The sequence below is a fragment of the Sceloporus undulatus genome, chromosome 1 (assembly GCF_019175285.1).
Source record: "Sceloporus undulatus isolate JIND9_A2432 ecotype Alabama chromosome 1, SceUnd_v1.1, whole genome shotgun sequence".
In the NCBI taxonomy this organism is placed as follows: domain Eukaryota; kingdom Metazoa; phylum Chordata; class Lepidosauria; order Squamata; family Phrynosomatidae; genus Sceloporus; species Sceloporus undulatus.
The window spans coordinates 326,147,203-326,167,469 of NC_056522.1; the positions used below are offsets into that span (position 1 = coordinate 326,147,203).

A 20,267-nucleotide genomic window follows, 5' to 3' on the forward strand; every position below is an offset into this window, starting at 1 on the left:
AGAAATAAAGGAATGGCATTATATGATAAATAATAAGGCTTTATATCTTAGGAATCACTAGCTCCTGATGACCTTGAACCCTGTATGCAATTCCAGAACCGCACCATCACTTCACAGCTTACACTAGTTAAGACTGTTGGCCTTTGTTTCCAGTAACGTTCCTTCATTATAGATCCTTCTGTATTTTCAAAATTGTTTCCTGACTTCTAGTGTCTTTCAATGCCCCTTCCCCAGCTATACTCAGATCTCAGATCCAGTTCCTCTGAAATCAGATAGAATGGCTATCTCTGACAGTCCCTGGTTAAACCTTTGAACTGTTGAGCCATGATGACAGACTCATTGGCTACAAAAAGAAGTAAAGAGTATGCTGGTTTTCTTCTGGCATCTGATCTTAGCCATGTCTATGACTTAGCACTGATATACACCTTATTTAATATTTATACATTTATTTATCTAATGTGAGAGCATTAGACAAATAAAGAAACGAAAATATAGAAAATCCTGTATTTAAGATTCATTCCTGAAAACAAGATTGATTTTATCTTGCATATTTGTAAACTAGCTGTTTCGGATGCACACACACACAGAGGCATTATCAGGCTCTTCACATGTTTGTCTGCCTTTTAGAAAAATCACTGTTGATTGGAAATAAATGAACGATAAACACAGAAACATTTCTATTCTTGTTGGAGTGTACAGAAAGCAAGAGTGGACAAAAAGGAAGGAAGCAGAAAAAAATGGTTAGGCAGAAGAAATAGCACAAATGACAGCAACCTCTCCCTTATTAGATGGACAGTATGTGGTAGAATGTAGAGAAATAAGCACTTGCTAGGAGCTGTTGCAGAATATTTCTCTACCATAGCTGTGGACTTTTTCACCTTTCAGGAGACAATCTATTCTTTTAGAAAACTAGAAAACTTGGATTAGGATGTACACAGGTGCAGTGTATAACTCTCCAGTTTCAACAATTTATTACTCTGACATATCAATTACTTCATTGTACCTATTTATTTGTAGTAACTATTCCCAGCATTTACATATTCTGGCAGTGCTATCTTCAAAAGCAAATCATGCTCACATGGCAAACCAGAGGTCCTATGGCTGAACAGTGAACACTCATTCGAGTGCCTTGTTCAGGAAGGGGATCGTGGGAAATGACCTATAGTTGTTTTCACCTTTTGGGTCTACTTTATGTTACTTCAGCAGTAGCCTGATTGCCAGCTCTTTTTACTACCCCTTCTGCCAAATCCAACCAGATAGTCTCTCCCTAGTGGATGCAGTAAGTCTGCAAGGCAAAATGTTAATCACACAAGAAATGAACTTCGGTCAGCACCTTGTCTACATCTTCAGGCTTCAACTACTGAAACTCATCCAACACAAATTGGACTAGACAGCGTTCTTGACACTGCGACTGTTGTAATTGTGTTATCCTGAATCTTAAATTATGAGAGATGCAAGTGGCTTTATTGTCAATCTGATTTCCAAATTTGTCACAGTGTGCTACTCAAGGTACAAACAACTCCCTTGTAGGCCAGATTACAAGTCACCTCGCATCATTCAGAAAGGTTCTGGTGGGCAGTTGCAAAGATGTAATAGACATGAAAAAGAAACATCGGCCATACCAGCAAGAAAATTTTCAAGAATCCACCCATTTATCTGTCTTGAGATTCTTAGAAGAGGATTGGTGTGGGTTTTTTTTTTAAAGCAAAGAATAATAAAGTATTGGACCAAGGATATCTGGGAGGCCACATGCTCCTAAATAAGCCTGCCCAAAATGTGAGATGCTGAACAAAGCCCCTGATGCACGCCCAACCATCCCATTAACCCAGGGTAAATGTGACAAGGCTTTCTCTGTAGCAACACTGACTGTGGAACTACCTCCCAAGTGAAGTTAAGTTGGCTTGATCTTATTTGATCTCTGGCAGACAGTTAAAACTGTATTGCCTTTATATTTAATGCCCTACATGGTTTGGGTCCATGATATCACCTCCTCCTATATAATCGGCCTCATATACTCAGGTCCTCTGGTGGATATTTATTCCAGTCAGGTCTAGATTGGCAACTGTCAGCCAAAGGGCTTTTTCTTCAACCACTCCTAGACTGTGCAATGACCTGTCAGGAAATTCAACAGCTGAATACATTGTTTAAATTTAAATCAGTACTGAAGACCAGTCTCTTCCAGCAGGCTTATCCAAATGATTATTAAATTGTGAATTCAGATGATGAATTTTAAATGTGGATTGTTTTAAAATGTGTATGTCTCATTTGTTATTTTAACCGGGTGAATGTTTAATTAATGTGTTTTCAATTGCTGTTGTGCACTGTTGATTTGTTGTTGTTTCCTGCCTCAGTCCATGAGGAGGAAGGTAAGAAATCAATCAATAAATACATCACATTATTGTTGTTGTTGTCTCACGTGGCCTTTGGAGTTTAAAAAACAGGCATGGCTGTTCTGACTATTTTAACTACCTGTGGTTTTAAAATGGTTTTTAATGAGTAGTTTTATTTTGTTTTTAATTTTTTTTATTCATGCCAACATACTTTCTCTATAGTTGTTCTATAATTTCTTTCCTGTGTCCACCATGATAAGAACTTGTAGTAAGTGGGGCACAACTGGACATCTTTTATCTAATTACCTTTTATAGATAACTATCTGCTTCCCATAATGAAATATATCATTGTAGGAAGACAATTAATGTGCATTCATACATATAAGCATGTGACAAAAAGTCTGCAAAATTATGGTTAAACTTTGTCTTGGGGCAGAACAGTATTTTACTTTTGCCTTGAACTGATATAAAGAAGAATTAAAATATTTTTCTTAGTCAACTGTTTAGAAATTTGAATAATTCGATATGCTTAGGATATAGATTTCTGCAATAGATATTGTAATAGATAAAGGTCTAAGGTCGGCTTGAGAGATCACTTCTGACATGCTACCTGCATTCCATAAATAATTCTTAGAGATATTAGATCATTACTGTGAATATCTAATACATTGTTATGATCACACTATGTCTGGCATAATACCCATTAGGAACCTAGGCATTTCAGTATAAACAAGATTTGCCTATAAAAGCTAGAAATCTCATGGACTCACCTACTGGCACTTCTAATATGAAGTCTGGTGTTTTGTCATAACCCTTTGCACGTAACTGATCTTCAGCTATATAGAGAATAAATGTTATAAACAATAGAATTATTCTATTAACTAGAAAGCAGAATAATTAATTTTCTTTTGAAAAGAGGTACAGAATTACTTATGCACTCATACATATCCTTCTTATGCATGCAATGCTGTGTCAGATTAAATGAACCTTCTTAGCAAACCTGAAACATGAATATAAAAATGCTTCTTTGTCATCTCTGCATTTTTATGTCTTCATTATAAACATCATTAATTCAACCTGTCATACAGTACTTTGTTACTGAAAAATATTCAAAATAAAGAAATATTTTAGCTGATTGAATTGCTTTCAAAGTAGCTGTGAGAAATAGCTAGTATAATCACAATGAAGACATGCTGTACTTTTTCCTCTTAGTTTTTATTTTGGTCAGAAATTAATATAAAATATAGTCACTGAAAAAGTATAATTGGGTGGGAAAATTACCCAAGACTCTTAGTGACACTGAATATTGTGATCATGCAAGGGAGGTTGAACCTCCCTCTTCTTCTTGACCAGCCCTGAGAGCTTCCTCAAAATGCTGTACTCCTGGTTTGGTTTGTGGTGTGGGATCTGAGAGGAAATTGGCAGAGGTATCTAATATGAAATCGATAGAGCTGCATACCTCAGTACACACCTCGTGCCAGTTTTGTGGGTTTACCCCTTCTCCGCAGCTCCCGTAGGAATTACCAATAGTAATGAACACTAACTATAGTCCTATTAGGTTTGACAGAGTGGACCCTTCTGGGCCTTTCCAAAACCCCTTATCATAGCATCCTTCCATCCATCATAAAAGCCATGTAATGCAGGAACCACTGAGAACCAAGGCAGCCCTTGTTCCAAAGTCTAGTGTTGAGTCACTATTTTGAAAGGATGGTGGAAAAAATAAAAACCCTCTTTACTTCAGCTACTCGCTTCCTACATGTGGGTACACTGCCTAATATTTGTTTTATTTCATTTTTATGCCACCTTTCTCCCAAAAGGGAATCCAAATCAGCTCACAAGATAAAAAAACACTTTAAAAACATTTTTAAATAAAACAATTACCAGTAAAATAACTCAGTTAAAACAATATAAAATTAAGATTAAAACATACAAAAGTTTTAAAAAAACATACCCTATATAAAAGCCACCCTGTCATAATACTGTAAAGCAGATAAGTAGACTATATACTACATTTGGGAAATATTTTGAAATTATAGTAAATGCCAAGAAACAGGTACTTTCATCACAGTCATCTTCCCCTTCAAAATATATTCCCATTTAATCCTGGTTTTAGTGGACAAAAGAAAAATCTGCCTATAGCTACTAACTATTAAGAATGAAAATACTATAAAGGTTTAAAACACTGACATTGGCACTTAGGGAAAAATTCTAGTATCAACAATCTGTTATATTCAGAGGTGTATGTGCATGTTTTATACAAACAAAAGCAGCTGGGGCAAAAAAGATTCAAATAAATTTGTATAGTTAATTTTTAATATTTCTTTTAAAAATTCAGTTTATTTGTAATTAGGAAGAGCTGGCAACTATCCAAAATAAATGTTCCACCTGGAGCTTAGTATTTGAATATTGTGGAATACCCTTATTTCTGTATTTCCAAACACTCCTGAGGATTCAAAGATATAACCATGTTACTCGGTAGAATCAGTACATAGAGAGATCTTGTAGCACCTTTGAGACTAACTGAAAGAAATTGTCAGTATGAGCTTTCGTAGACTTTCGTAGACTTCAGTCTACTTCCTCAAATGCATCTGAGGAAGAAGACTGAAGTCTACAAAAGCTCATGCTGACAATTTCTTTCTTTCAGACACTCCTGACGATGTTGAGCTTTTGCATTTTCACAGGGTGAGAAAATATTCTAGGTTAAGTTAATCTATAGAAAGATTTCCACCTCCAAAATCTGCCTAGCTGATCATTAAGGAACAGTTTTTCACAATGAGATGTCACAATACTACAAGTCTGAAGGGCAAAAGGCATATATCATATTTTACTTGGAAGTTTTTTTTTTTTTTAAAAAAAAAGACAAATGGTCCTTTCAGTAATAAGTGTTACCTGTAATATTAAACATGATACTTCTGATATGATGACCAATGTAGGTTAATACCTGAAAGCATTATGAGTAAAGAGATGCTATAATATGGTATACTTGTTCGAACATATGAGATAATAAACTAAAAAATCCAGAAAATTCTTCCTGCTGCAATGTTTCTTTTTAATACATAAAGCATGCAGCTAATATTTCCTATGCCTTCTTCTAAGTCTCCCAAGACCTAGATTATGGCTAATATCTCATGACACCAAAAGTAATACAGCAACTGATATTAAAGCATTTTTTTCCAGCTACTTATTCTATAAAATATTAATTGCTAGCTTGGGCACGTGCAATATGGGGTATTAGATAACTGAGTTCCTGCTCAGGTCTAAATCAATAAAAGATAACATGTACTGCATCAATCATTTCTTCACCTCCCTTTACTACTTAATACATGATATCTATGGAGGCTTATTTTGCAAACAATTACTGAGATTTCCAGTGCTGAGGAACTAGATTATAATATAAACTCTTACCTAAAAAAGATATATTTTTCCGCAAAAGCAGTTCTTGCAGTAAGACTTCATGCTCATGTCCAATTGCACTGATTTTTTCCATCAAGGAAGGGATAACATACAGGTTTCAAACAAAATTCAAGTTTAGAATTGTATAGCATAGCACTTCTTGCTGAAAAAAATGATCTAGAATTAAATACTGAACAAGCATAAAAAGGTACCTATGGCGCTTTTTTTAATATAGCCATTTCCATCCTATAAAGTAGAAAATGTAGAGAAAATGTAGGGGGGGGGGGAAGAATAATAGTTTTCCACTCCTATCTCTTTAGACTGAGAGACTGATGGTTTTCACCATTTGCTAGCTAATCTGTATCTGTTTGGAGGTGCTTCTTATCAGTATCTGGTTGCATGGGCTTCTAATTCATGAATCACAGTAAAGTCCAAACAGGGAGAGTTGGCATCAACACTTCACTTAGCCTGCTGCCACATTGCAGAATTAATGCAGTTTGACGCTGCTTTAATTGTCATGGTTCTATCCTATGGAATCCTGGGATGTGTAATTTGTTGTGGCACCAGAACTCTCTGAGAGAGAAGGCTAAATATCTCACAGAACTAAAAATTGCAAAATTCCATAGCACTGGGCCATGACAGTTAAAGCAGTGTCAAACTGCTTTAATTCTGCATTGCAGATGCAGCCTTAAGCACTCTTAAGCCTTGGATCTCAGAATATTATTAGAAAATTTCAAAGGAATTCAAATTTTATCTCCTGGACTTTGGAATAGTATGTTACCAGTTCCACATGGCCAGAGAAGGGAGGGCCTGCCTACATAGATATGCCTCCACACTACCTCAACACAGAACAACACCTTGACAATATGCAGGCCTGTGAATAACATCATCATTAAAAACAATCTCCAATATAGTTTTTAACACCTTTGCCTGATGAAGAAGCCAGGGGAGATTTGAAAGCTTGGATCATGTATTTTGTGCATTTTGATTGGTTGAATAAAGGTATTACTGTTTTGTGGATTTTCTAAGTTATTGTACATGCTATATGGCCAACATGGCTGCCCTTGAATATGTATTTAACTTTTTATTAAAAATTTCATCATCTCTAGATTTCTCACCTCTGCATTTTGCAAAATTTTTCTCTTTTACAAATGAAGTTATAGTAGCATTGTTCTCCTTTGTACAAAGATAGCATGCCTGAATAGAAAGTAACAGGAATCTCTTTGTAGTCTGCCCTACATAATTATCTCTATATTTAACTCTAGGTCTTGCCAGTTAAAGTAAGATATATGATCAAGCTGCCTGATATTTTAAGATATATAATGTACATGCTCAGCATACCCACATCATAAATGTTTTGTTACAGAAACTTATATTTAAAATATATTAATAGAAGAGAATGATAGTGGAGGTGAAACTATATGCACCTATTTATTTCTTTAACTTCATTAAAAATGTTTTTAATATGAAAATTAACCAACACAATCCCTCTGCCGAGGCATTCAAAAAGGTGAAAAGTGGTGCCGTAACAGACAATGTAGAGGGGGTTAGTGTTTCTTTTAGGTGTTCTGAGGAAGCACTAAGCTCTCACCTTTAACCACTCTACTCAGAAAAGGGGATGCCCCTCTCCCCCTTTTTAAATAAAAGTACAGTACAGGTTGAGTCTTCTTTATCCAAAATGCTTGAGACCAAAAGGTTTAGGATTTTCTTTGGATTTTGGAATGCTTGCATATATTTAATGAGATATCTTGGAAATGGGACTCTAGTCTAAACACAACATTCATTGTGAAGTCGAAGGCTTTCATGGCCGGCATCCATAGTTTTTTGTGGGTTTTTCGGGCTATGTGGCCATGTTCTACCAGAGTTTCTTCCTGACGTTTCGCCAGCATCTGTGGCTGGCATCTTCAGAAAAACTGAAGATGCCAGCCACAGATGCTGGTGAAACGTCTGGAAAAAACAGGCCACATACCCGAAAAACCCACAAAAAACAACATTCATTTCACAAAACAAATTTGTGTATGTTAACCACTAGAGGAATGTGTCACTATTTCAGCTACACATGAAAAAAGTTTTGGATTTTGGAGTATTTCAAATTTTGAAATTCCAACTAGAGGGAACTCAACCTGTAGTTAAATTGATCAGTAGATATGTGTACCCAGATTTTTTGGATCAAATGTTTGACTGAAATTTCTAAACATATATACTGTATATATTCTTGGTCATGGAAACCCACTGGGTGACCTTGGGCAAGTCACACTTTCTCAGCCCGAGAGGATGGCAATGGCAAGCCCTCTCTGAAGAAACTTGCCAAGAAAACCCCATGACAGGTTTGCCTTTGGGTCACCATAAGTCCAAAATTACTTGCACACACATATGCTCATGTATTATACAGTAAGTAATGTAAACGCTGAACAGATTTATTGTCTAGATGTTTCTGCTTATTATGCATTATAAATTCATTTAACTCTGTAGAGGTTATATCTGGAATAGTGAAAATAATAATACAATATATCCTAACCAGAACCATAAAACTGCAATAGAAATCATGCATTACAGTCGGCCCTCCTCATTTGCAGAGGTTAGTGGACTAAGATCCCCACGAATATGGAAAAACCATGAATAAACCGGCCCCCCACGGCAGCCACTTCCAGGGTGGCAGGGCTGGGGAGCTTCTTTCCTTCACTCCTTTCACCCTAGAAATGCTGGGAGAAAGCATTTCCAGGGTGGGAGAGGCACTGGGAATGGAGCGCTCCTTTCCTCCACCTCTCCCACTGGAAATGCTTGCCAGGTTTAACATTCGCGAATAACCAAAATCGCAAATGTCAAACCCATGAATGTGGAGGGCTGTATAGCAAACTCTAGTATAATGATGGAGGCCAATGAAGAATGATTCTGCAAAGAATGATTCAAATTCTGCAAACAAAATGTATAATACACAATAAGCAGAAACACTTAGACGTAATCCTCAATAATACCTGTTATTGATGTATGGCACTGACCATGGGGTAAAACTTGTAAATAACCTTACAAGCCATTTTCTACTCATGCTATCCAGCAGCCTAGTTTCCCGTAAGCATGCAAACTATTACTGAAAAATAGTCTCCTGGCATTTATAAAGAGGTTGACTTCATACTTTAGTCCATGCATATATAATTAGATAGTTGTATTTAAAATCAATACACAATTCTTAGAAGACATTATGCTTTTAAAACCTTAACTTTAAATGGATTTTAAGCTAAGTTCTGTGTTTTACTATTAACAACTAACTCAGCAACCTTAATGCTCAAATAATATATTCCCAAGCAGAGAAATTCTAATTTTATGACAACTATCTATATTTGACCCTTTAAAAACAAAACCACAACTGTTAGACCAGAATCTTATTTGGATGTTACGTTAAGATTTTTTATGCTCTTTCCATCTTTCTAGGGTACAAACTGTCCACCTAACCAGGAGGAGGATTTGACCAAGTAATTTGCCGTTATTTTATAGCAAACTACCAGAAACATTTTACGAAACACTGAAATGACTTAATAATTCATTTAGCAGCTGATGTTGGATGTCAGCAGATGAGATTCCTTGAAAATCTAAAGGCAGAAAATATATATTCCCTTTTCTTTATCACATCTTTCTGGCAAGACTGACTTGGCTGTGGTAGTTTTCATCTAAATTGGTCTAAATTGGTTAGTACTAATTAATTGGATCAATAAAATATGTTAGTGTTGACTTCCCAATGATAACTAGTTCTATTTCAGTTGTGAATAATAATAATAATAATAATAATAATAATAATAATAATAATAATATTTATTTATATTTCCCACTTCTCCCTCTGGATCGAGGTGGGATTACAACAACAAAAAAATAACAAAACAAAATACAATATTATCTGAAAATACAAGCGATAAAATGGACAGCAGTACTGCTACCAATCATTAAAATGACCAATCGTTGTCTGTTGTCCATACTACCAAATCACAAGTGGGAGTGTTCTTGGAGTCAGGTACACTCTTACCCCGGGATACGAACGCGCCGCGTTACGAAATTTCCGGGTTACGAAAAAAAAAATAATACAAAATAATTCCGGGTTACGAAGGTTTTTCCGGCTTGCGAAAAAAGTTTTGGTGCTTTTCGGCGCCATTTTGCACGGAATCGCGGCTTTTCCCCATTAGCGCCTATGGCAATTCGGCTTGCGAAAGACTTCCGGGTTACGAAAATGGCGGCGGAACGAATTAATTTCGTAACCCGGGGGACGAGTGTATAGTAGATCAGGTGGGTAGGCCCACCAGAAGAGATCCGTCTTAAGTGCCTTCTTAAAGGCTTCTAAGGTGGTAATGAGACGGATCTCTATCGGTAAGTTGTTCCATAATTTAGGGGCTGCGGCTGTGAAGGCTTTATGGGAAGTTGTAACTAGTTTAGTTTTTGTATATTCCAATAATTTCTTCCTTGATATTCTGAGAGTGCAAGGCGGATTGTGTAGGGAGAGGCATTCCCTTAAGTAACTCGGGCCCAAGCCATGTAGGGCTTTAAATGTAATGCTTTTCTTTTCTTCTGTATTTCATTGTAAAATGCTTTGAATATTTTGGAAAAGTGTTTGTATTACAGTGCGCCTGTGCCATACGCGGGCGCGCCATACGCGGCCTTGAGCATACACGCGCGCAGGGCGGAAGGGGCGGCACGTCCCATTCAATTGAATAGGAGTGCGCACCTGTTGCGCCCTGCGTGCGCCCGCGCCACCGCGCACAAGCCCCATTGTTTCCAATGGGGCTCGAGCATAGGCGAATTTGCCTTACGCGGAGGGATCCGGAACGGATCCCCCGCGTAAGGCGAGGACGGACTGTAATTTACTCACACACAACTTGAGGAATATGGAAGAACTGAGGGAATAGGGAAGAAACTGATTTTTTAATAGTTACTTCATTCTGCCTTCCCAGGAGCATATACATTTTGAGTCAAAAATCAGAGAATTTTGCACACTTTGATTCAGAAGACTTTTCTTAAACTCCACTTTCACATGAAGTTGTGTTTACAAACAATTTGATTTGTCTTTTGCTGTGCTGTTAACTCACCAAAGAAAGACACATCAAAATAATAAACTCAGTAAAGATGTTTGAAAACATATTTTCTTTTACTGAACAAAGAGAATGGATTCCTGATGCACTGATCCCACAAATGAATGACAGTTTTTTAAAAAATTATCTTTATATGTATGAGTATTATGTGATATTAATCTTGGAACTACAGGAACCTCAAGATTGTCTAAGAATATTCAGGAGACAAGAGAAGTAAAATATGACAATTTCAAGACCAGTTGATCTGGATAAGGGCTGGAGGGCTTTGGCCAACTAAATGTTATTGAACATCCAGTTCCTACAATCCCCATCCTGACCAGTGGCAAGGCATGATGGGATTAGTAATTCATCAATATCAAAGGTCCCTTAACTCTGATCTTAACAATAACAGATGTTTCAGCTTATTGATATGAACAGAATTACAGGTTTTCTACCTACTGAAGAATTAATCATAAACTATCATAAACTGTAACTATCATAAATCAAGTTCTGTGTAGGGCCCTAAGTCTGAAGCACTTAAACTGCTCATGATTATAAAATTCTTGGAGCTTCTCTGTTTTCACTAGCTGGCTTGAACTGCATTTCTTGTAGACAGATGAAAGAGTAGAGTACTGGTAAGTCAGACACTGTCTGAGTTTAAGATTTTAAATCGGAATTTCAAATACACTTTATCCAATGGAAAATGCAAAGTGGCTAAGAATTCTTATAAAACTGTGTAGGTTATGACAGCTAATAATTTCATACAAGATTGTATATTTCATGTAACCAACAGCAAAAGGATTCCATCTAAGCACAGGAAATATATATCTAGTGAACTGACAACTTTCATATGGCGTATCTGATGTTAGTTAAATAGTATAAGAGACAGTGCCTGCAGTGACCCCCTTGTAGTTGATTGAATGTAACGTAGAGGAGTATGATATGTGTTTCGTGAAGCAGAACTTTATGTCAGGTTAAAGCTAGACGCGTTTCCTCCACAGAGTCTAAGCTCATCAACTGTGCACCTAAAATTTTATGAGAAAGGATACTGTTTGATGCAGTCCACCAGTGGTCCATAACAATAGTCATTCACAGTGCACTGAAAACAAATAAGAAAAGTAGTACTGTTATGGGTAACGACAGAACTATCATGATTAAAAAGAATCCTATAAACAATACATTTATTTCGTAAGGGCTATCAAAAGATTTTTAGAGGTAATCATGAAAAACAAGTATTGCATTATTTTTTTAAAAAAAAGACTGTGTATAAAAATAAAGCATTAAAAATGAAATGCTCTCTTCACAAATATTACATTGCCATTTATACATTGCCTGACCTCAGTGATAGATTATGATGACAGTAATTAAATGAGGTTTAAAATCTTTTACACTGCTAGGCAGATAACAGCATTGCCACTGAAAAAGGATGACTGTGATGAATACCTGATAGACCTGGTTGGCTAAGACTCCATCTGGAATCTGAGAAGGGTCCCGCAACATACTGTTTATAAGAGTTTTGGAAGCTGTAGAAGAAGAAGAAGATATTGTAAGTGTTGCTGTAAACATGTCACTAACCAGCTGTCAAGTAAAAAAAAAAAAAGACATGCTTGAGAGGGGAAGAAGGTACCCCCCCCCCCCGATATCAATATCATTTGATTACACAATTGGAATCTGAAATATTCTTTAGAGCTTCTTTCTTGTATTTAATATTTCATGTTATAAATAACAAAATTAAGTTCTGTGGCCACAATCCATAGATGAATTATTTTTTTAGAGTAGCTGAATATGACAAAATACAGGGAAATAGAAGGAAATCTCCCCCCCCCCCCCATGCATGCTTATTACACAGTGGCATTTTTTTCCTTTTCATTTAGAACTCCCCTGTTTTTAAAAAGCAACTTTAAAGAAAACAGAGAAGCACAAGTCTTTCATGTAACAGTACCTGAATGCATCTATCTTCAAAATCACCACCTTTCTTAATTAATTTAAAATATTAATTTGCCATTCATCCAAGAGGTCCCAAAGTGGCACAAATCTCACCCATAATATACAAATAAAATAAAATAAATCTGATGTAATGCTTTCAAACTAAGAGTAAATTCCTAATTCATCATGGTGATTGAGGGCCAACTGAGCCATAACTAGACAAGCTAAACCTGTATAGAATCCAAATCCCTCTCAGCCTAGAAATTCTGGAAATTACTCATGACAACTCTGGTCCTAGCCTAACTCTGTACCAGAATAGTAATCTCTCTGGCTTTGGGCAGGAGTTTGCATCTAGCATAACTGCTCCTTCCTCTATTTGTTATTCGGCCAGATGATGATCAGAGATTTTGCTAGGGTTATGTTGGCATAAGGACAGTTCAGTTAGCACAAGGCCAATTCAGCTGGCACAGGAGGATTCTGCCTATTCTGGCTTTCCAATCTTTGACAAAATCTTTGAAGTAGGGTAGCAGCTCCAGAATCTCATACTGAGCATATGTGGACTGGAGAGAAAAAAAAGAGAGAGATAAAAGATATATCTATCTTACCAGCTACTGTACATATTAAAATGATAGATCTGTATGTCTGGCTACCAAATGGAAATCATAATATGGAGGGGGGGGAATCATCCTTGGATTCATTTTGGAAGAAGCCTTGGTTCAAATGGTTTTTGTTTATTCATGAAAGGCTTACCTGACCTGCTTATTTCATTTCACATGCACATAAAGTTACTTCTGAATAAAAAGTCTGGTGAAACATTTTCAACCTATTCTTCTTTTTTGTCATGTAGGAACCTGTCCCTATTCTTTCCATGTATTTTTGGGCTCTGCTACCAAAGTTTTTGTTAAAATTATTATTATTATTATTATTAACCTTTATTTATGAAGCGCTGTAAATTTACACAGCGCTGTACATGCAATCTTTTTAGTTAGACGGTTCCCTGCCCTCAGGCTTACAATCTAAAAAAGACATGATACAGAAGGAGAAGGGAGTGGTGACGGGAAAGGGTAAGAGGTCCAGCAGTTCCTCTCAACCTCCGAGGCCTGGACCATTAACTCAGGTTTGCTTATAATTTAGTAATGATAACAAAACCTTTCTACACTGCAATTAGTTTTCAGTATTACAAATTAACTATTAGATATTACCAATATTACATCAAAGTATATCCTGCCTGACTTTAAGAGCTCAAGGTGGGTTAACAGTTCAGAATAGTACCCACAAACTCCACCACAAAAATTAAATCTTCCAAAAACAGCAACAGAAACATTAAATAGAAACTATGTAATCCAATAGCCACCTAAATCAGTATCAGTAAAGGTTAAAACAAAGAATCTTGTGGCACTTTAAAGACTAACAAATTGTATTTGGCATAAAATTAACAGAATGCAATGCACTTCATTAAATGCATGGCGTATCACCTCAGTTGGCAGATTATTACACCCAGGGCTTCCCACATTGTTTTTGTCCCATCCTGGTTAAGTGGGGCATAAAGATACTATGGTTGATAGTAATGCCAGTCAGCACCACCAAGTGTCAGGTGTTGGCTGTCCATAAAGATAGCCACAACTATTTCTTAAATGAAAGACATACGGAGATGAATCTGATTAATACTATCCATACAACTACGCAGTTGAGGAATCGGGAAACGATCAACTGCTTTTCCAGGAATGGAATCAGCATTCATCACTTCTCAGACACACTTGGCCACTTCTCTTCCAGCAGCATTTCTTAGAAGGGAAAAGAATACATTCTGTAGTAAACAAGTAGCATGTAGTTTTGTTTTGTTTTTTACTTAAAATAAGATGGTATGGCCTGAATTTGGATCAGGAGCAGTATTCACAGGAGGGGGCAGATTTAACTCTTACTCACATCTGTTTCCCATCTAAATTCCTCCCCCTGACATCAACTGACTCCTCTGTTTTAGACGAGCGGGTCAGGTGGGGCAAATTTTTAGATAAAAAGCAAATGGGGAAGGAAAAGTATAAGATTTTTGTACCTGGACTGGTCATAATGTGGATCAAGACAACACATGGTCACATTAGAATAAAACTTATATGTACTTATCTTTAGTGCAAACCAAATAGGGAAGGGCTGGGGAAAAGAACATTACATGCTCACTGCCCATGGGGAAAATTAATTCACATTTCATAAAACTTGTAAAACAGGGCTGGGAACACATGGCTCTCCAGATATTCTTGCACTCCAGCTCCTATTAGATTTAGCCAGCATAGGCAATAGTGAGGCATGATGTGAGATGAAGTCCAACAAATGAAGTACCACGTTTCCCCCATCCTTCTCCTAAAACTATTCCATAGAACAGCAGCTAAGTCTGTTTTCAGTCTTATATAGATGATGGTAAGGAAATGATACAAAGTGTGAGCAGCAATAGCGCTTTTGTGTCCTCCCTTCTCCATTATTGTTTTGTTTTGTATGAAGTCTATGGGTAGGAAGGAGAGACATTCCATCCTATTTTTGTGATTGAAGTCTTTTTGTCTGCAAGAGTTAATCAATACAAGCCACAGTATCACTATAATAGTACAATTCTTGAGTTTTACTAAATAGGAGAAATAGAAAATTTAAATATAAAATTAAAATTCAGAAAACTTTTCCCTTCATACCATTGTTTTTGCAAACTTGAAGTGTGACAGTTTTAGCACTGTAAAGAATGTACATCTCTCTGTGTGGGGTAAAACAACAACACTTTTGTTTTTAAACTAAAGTATGTGTGAACTGTACAAAAAGGACATAGAAGTGCTCTTTTATCAGAAAGAAGTTCTGCCATTACAAGCCACAAAATGTCTACTGTTTATAAAACTGACACTTGCTAAGGCCTGAAATCAGTATTTATTATCTACCTGCTGAGGTCTACAAATATAATAAATCCAATAAAAATGCTTGGATTAACTCACAAGAAGATTTCTCTTGTGGGAAGTATGTTAAGTCCCAGATGCTTTATAAAACAGTACAGAACCAGGACAAGAAGTGACCTCTTTGCTGGTTCCAAGCACCCCATCTGGATTTCAGTCTGAAAGATTAAGGCAAAGTATGGATGCATGCAGGCTAAGTTGTAAGCAAGCACAATTTGTGACATTTCACACCATCATTCCTGACACAGAAATGTCTGTTAAAACATTATGTTTGTTTCCTGTTTCCTGGCTTTCTGGAGCTTGGGTCAACATGAGATAGCCTAAATCTGGTCTTCAACTGGCATATATTAGATCAGTTTTTTTTTAATTGAGGGCTTACACCACACCAACTACATCACTCTGGCAGACTAACAGCTGTTAAAGTGCTATGAATGCAGATTATGCTGAAGCCGATGATATGAGACTGTTTTCTGCCTTATACACTAAATGAAGGAATTTAAAATGGTAAAAGTATGATGAGCTATAAGGTAAATGATTCTTCGGTCCTTTGTTTAGACTCTAAAACAATGGTTCTCAGCCTCTGGTCTGCCACATGTTTTGGGCTTTCTGTCCCAGAAACCCCAGCCAATATGGTCAATGGCCAGGCATTCTGGAAACTGGAGTCTAAAAATATCTAAAGGATCAAAGAGAGATAACAATTGCTCTAAACTATTAAACTTACAGAATATTAGTGGATGAGGGATGGACTTCTACCTACTAATAATCTGATTAATGATTTCAGGCTGTAAAGCATATAGATTCAGTTTAATCCATCATCAGTTGAGAGCAATTGCTAGAGGAGAGCTGTAGACAGATGGACAAGAAGGTAGAAGACAGCAGAGAAGAAGCCAGAAAGGGTTGTGAAATAGTCTTCAAGGCTTCGTATCAGCAGATGAAGCTGAAATCTGATGAAAGACCATGGAACAAAGCTGAAATCACCTGAGAAGACACAACTGCAGAAGGAATGTATTTGGAAGAAAAAAAAACTATGCAGTTTTAAAGAGAATGCTGTGGTCAAACTGTTAACAGAAGGAAATAAACCTGAGAGATGAGGAAGTGCTGGACAAAAGGAAAGACAGTTAAAAGAGTTTGGAAAGAAGTTCATTAGCCATTGAAATCCACAAACACCTGGACAACTTCAACAGCAAAGAAACCCTTAAATTAAACAAAGTTTGGCTACCAGTCCTGAAAAAACACCCCAAACAAGATCCAGCAAATGCAAATAGAAACCACCCAGGTTCAGGTGGATTTCCCAGCAGACAATGGCCTGTTACAGACTGCCAAAATAAAGCTGCTTCGGGTCTCTTTGGAGGTATGCTATTTAAATGATGCATGGGTCCTAAGAGTCCGGAGGTCGCGCCAAAGCCACACTCCATTCCTAAGCACTGGAGTGCAGCTTTGGTGCAGCTTCCGGATTCTTAGGGTGCATGCATCATTTAAACAGCATACCTCCAAAGAGACCCGAAGCAGCTTTATTTTCGCAGTCTGTAACAGGCCAACGAATCATTAATTTAAACAGATACCCTGAGGCCTTGCCATTCAACAACAGACCTACACAGAGATTAACATGAGATCCCTCCTCCCTACCCAGGGTCACACAGTATGTATGTATGTACACACACACACACACACACACACACACACACACCACTCACTCCCATGTCAACATTCTCTGAAGATGCCAGCCACAGATGCTGGTGAAATGTCAGGAATAAACTCTTCCAGAACACAGCTAGATAGCCACCAAACCCCACAAAAAACTATAGTTCATTAGCTATTCAAGTTCTCATTTACCCAAATATAGAGACAATTAAGTCTTGATAGCTCGGCAGTTGTTGTGTTCACTGAGGGCAACACCTATACAGCTATTTAGACAGAGGAACAATTTCTAAATATAGTCACAGTATATAGCTTTTGAAAAGAAAATGAAATAGTAATTGTATATCTAAAAGGAAAACTTTATTAAATGAGATATGGGGGAATAAGTAATTGCAAATATTCCATTATGGCCAAGGAATTTCAATTATTTTGTTAAAGTTATGTGAAACTTGGGGAAAGCCACAGCAGCAATACTTAATAAACTGCAGTCACCCATTAAGCCACTTTTGGCTTGTTACACATAACCTATGGTACATTTTTCTATTTCTAAAGAAATATTACAGCTGCTTAAGTTATATTTATTGCTATTATTTTAATTAGTATGCAAAATCATAATTAAACTGAGGCCAGACAAGCTAATGTGTCCAGGGATTCCTATTTCTGCAGTTTGCTCCAGAACTTCACATTTTTGCATTTTATCCATAACATGTCCCACCACCAAAGGCAAATTAGTACCAAAGCAATAATACTTTATCCAATTTATCAACTTTATCCTGGAAACCAAAAACAGAGTTTTAAAACCTGCATCCAGGCAAATGTAACCCTCCTCCCCCCAAAAAAAATACGACTCTTTTCTGATCCCAATGAGGATTTCAATCTATTACAGATGTATAAGAATACCACAAGTCCACAGGAGAGCTTGTGGATGAAGCATCAAGAGTATTCTACAATACCCAAATCTCCTAAGACTGAAAACACATGTTCACACAAAGAGGAAAGTCTGATTTGAGTATCTATTAGCTCTCTCTGCTTGCAAAACATATAATGCAGAAGTACATAGCATGTGGCTGAACCTCAGGGACATTGTTTAAAACTCTTTACAGTATCATGCTTTAAAATGCCTACTATGAAGATATATCTCTGTGTGAATTCTGCTACAAAATGTGACTCTAAAAGAGTAAAATGTCCCATTTTCCTGGGCAAGAGCTAAGAAAGCACTTTAAAGGATTGTGTCAATGACAGGGTAGTGGGAGCAAATACAGGCTGAAGTGTTACTCCAGTAGTGATTGGCCAAGCAGTAGCAAATGAATTACCAGAAATATTGCAAGACTCAGCCTAATGAAATCATGAGGTCCACAATTGCTCGTGTTCACAGAATCAAGGTCAATCATACAAAACTTGCAACAGGATGGAAAAAAGTGTTTCTGTAAACAGCAGTTTCGTACTAGCCAAAGAAGATTACTGTATAAATCCCAGAGCTTCTGAAAAGTTTTGAGAAGATCTGACAGCAAGAGCAGCAACAGCTATAATAATAGGCTGTTCTTAGTGAACAAAAGGGAACATCACAGTTGTGGGAAAATGTCTAATAACATTCTACATTTTCTTGCTGTCATAGCATTATTAATTAATATTATGAATGAATGAATGAATGCCTTTATTTCAGTTAACAAACCATAGGCAGTATAAAAAACAAAACAACAACAGCAACAAATTAAGTAACAGCAAGAGTAGTACATACACAGCACACAAACAAACATGTAAAATACATTATAACAAGGGTTTTGTTAACAGACTCGCCACTTCATAATCCAACCCAGCCCAATTTTCCATAAGTGTTATAGCTGGGAGAGAACATCACTACTTGCCTTTATAGCACATGACTTTATGAATTTTTATAACAGAGAAAATAAACTTTGCGACTTTCTCTGTGATTTTTTTGTCCTCATCTGCCAGTAAAAACTTCAGGTACCATTCAGAGCTTCTGTCTGGATGTCTATTTAATAAAGGGGTAATTAATTGTAGTCTATCATCCTTATAAAATATACAATAAAGAAGAGATATGGATTCTGGTTGGCACTCTCCACATGGACAAATTCTATCTTTATATTCAGTTCCATGGAAACATCCCTCTAGTATAGCTGAAGGAATTACGATGAACCGGCCTTTGCTGAATGCCAACCGTTTTTGGAGATTGTTACATTTTCCAAATATTTTGCCCCCTTTGGGTTGAAGCACAGTCCCAAATCTATCTGCAGCCCAAAGAAGTTTAGCCTATTTAATTTTGGCCCTTACCTATTGCCAACTTGTGTAGGTCTATACTGCATTATAAGCAGCCTATCTTAATTCTTAATGCAGGGGGATGTTTATATAGTAAGAGATTTGCCAGTAGGAAAGTCTCTCCCTAATCCTATGCACTCTCAGAAGGCAACCTCTAGAGTTTTAGTCCAAGACACATCTACTACTGGTTGGGAAGTCCAGAAGGCTGCAAGGAAACTAGGGATCTTCTGAGCAAAGTAAGTTGATGTTTCTACTCTGTCCAGGGAGCAGTCAGAGCTTAAGAACTGATAGTGCTAACATTGGGTTATTAGGCTGATAAATATTTTCTCTTGGGCCTTTATCACACTAGGGGAGATCCCGTGGGAAAATGGGAGTTAAATGCGATTTAAAGTACATTTGAATTTAAACCAAACTTGCAAATTCGGTTACTTTATCACACTAGAGACTGCCCAAGTGAAATAACGGGAAGTTAATCCGAACGTTAAGCAGAGAAAAACAGCAGCTTTTTTACTTTCGGATTGTTCAACAAATAAAAAGTTGCTGGTTTTCTCTGCTTTGGGTTCGGATTAACTTCACATTATTTCACATTAACTGTCATGCCACGTGATAAAGTTTGGGCATTTCCCCAAATCTCATGTTTCCCATGGCTGTGTAGGGATTCAAACACCAGTCTCCATGGTAGCACCCTAATGCTCAAAATATGACACCACACTGGCTATGCTTATGTA

The 20,267-nt window shown here is 37.0% G+C and overlaps 1 protein-coding gene across 5 annotated transcripts in view; it reads right to left on the reverse strand.

Annotated features, from left to right (window-relative positions):
• The window catches only part of CDIN1 (CDAN1 interacting nuclease 1), a 172,736-nt gene that overhangs the window by 67,919 nt on the left and 84,550 nt on the right, over positions 1-20,267 (reverse strand). For all 5 annotated transcript variants that reach the window (XR_006101537.1, XR_006101536.1, XM_042446449.1 and 2 more), the window contains 4 exons: positions 12,218-12,297; positions 11,824-11,873; positions 5,736-5,803; positions 3,101-3,166 (listed from right to left, as the gene is read on the reverse strand). Coding sequence is in view for 3 of the 5 variants with exons in the window: in XM_042446449.1 (XP_042302383.1) it covers positions 3,101-3,166; positions 5,736-5,803; positions 11,824-11,873; positions 12,218-12,297 (264 nt within the window). In the remaining 2 variants the exon portion in view is untranslated. The remainder of the gene's footprint in view (positions 1-3,100; positions 3,167-5,735; positions 5,804-11,823; positions 11,874-12,217; positions 12,298-20,267) is intronic.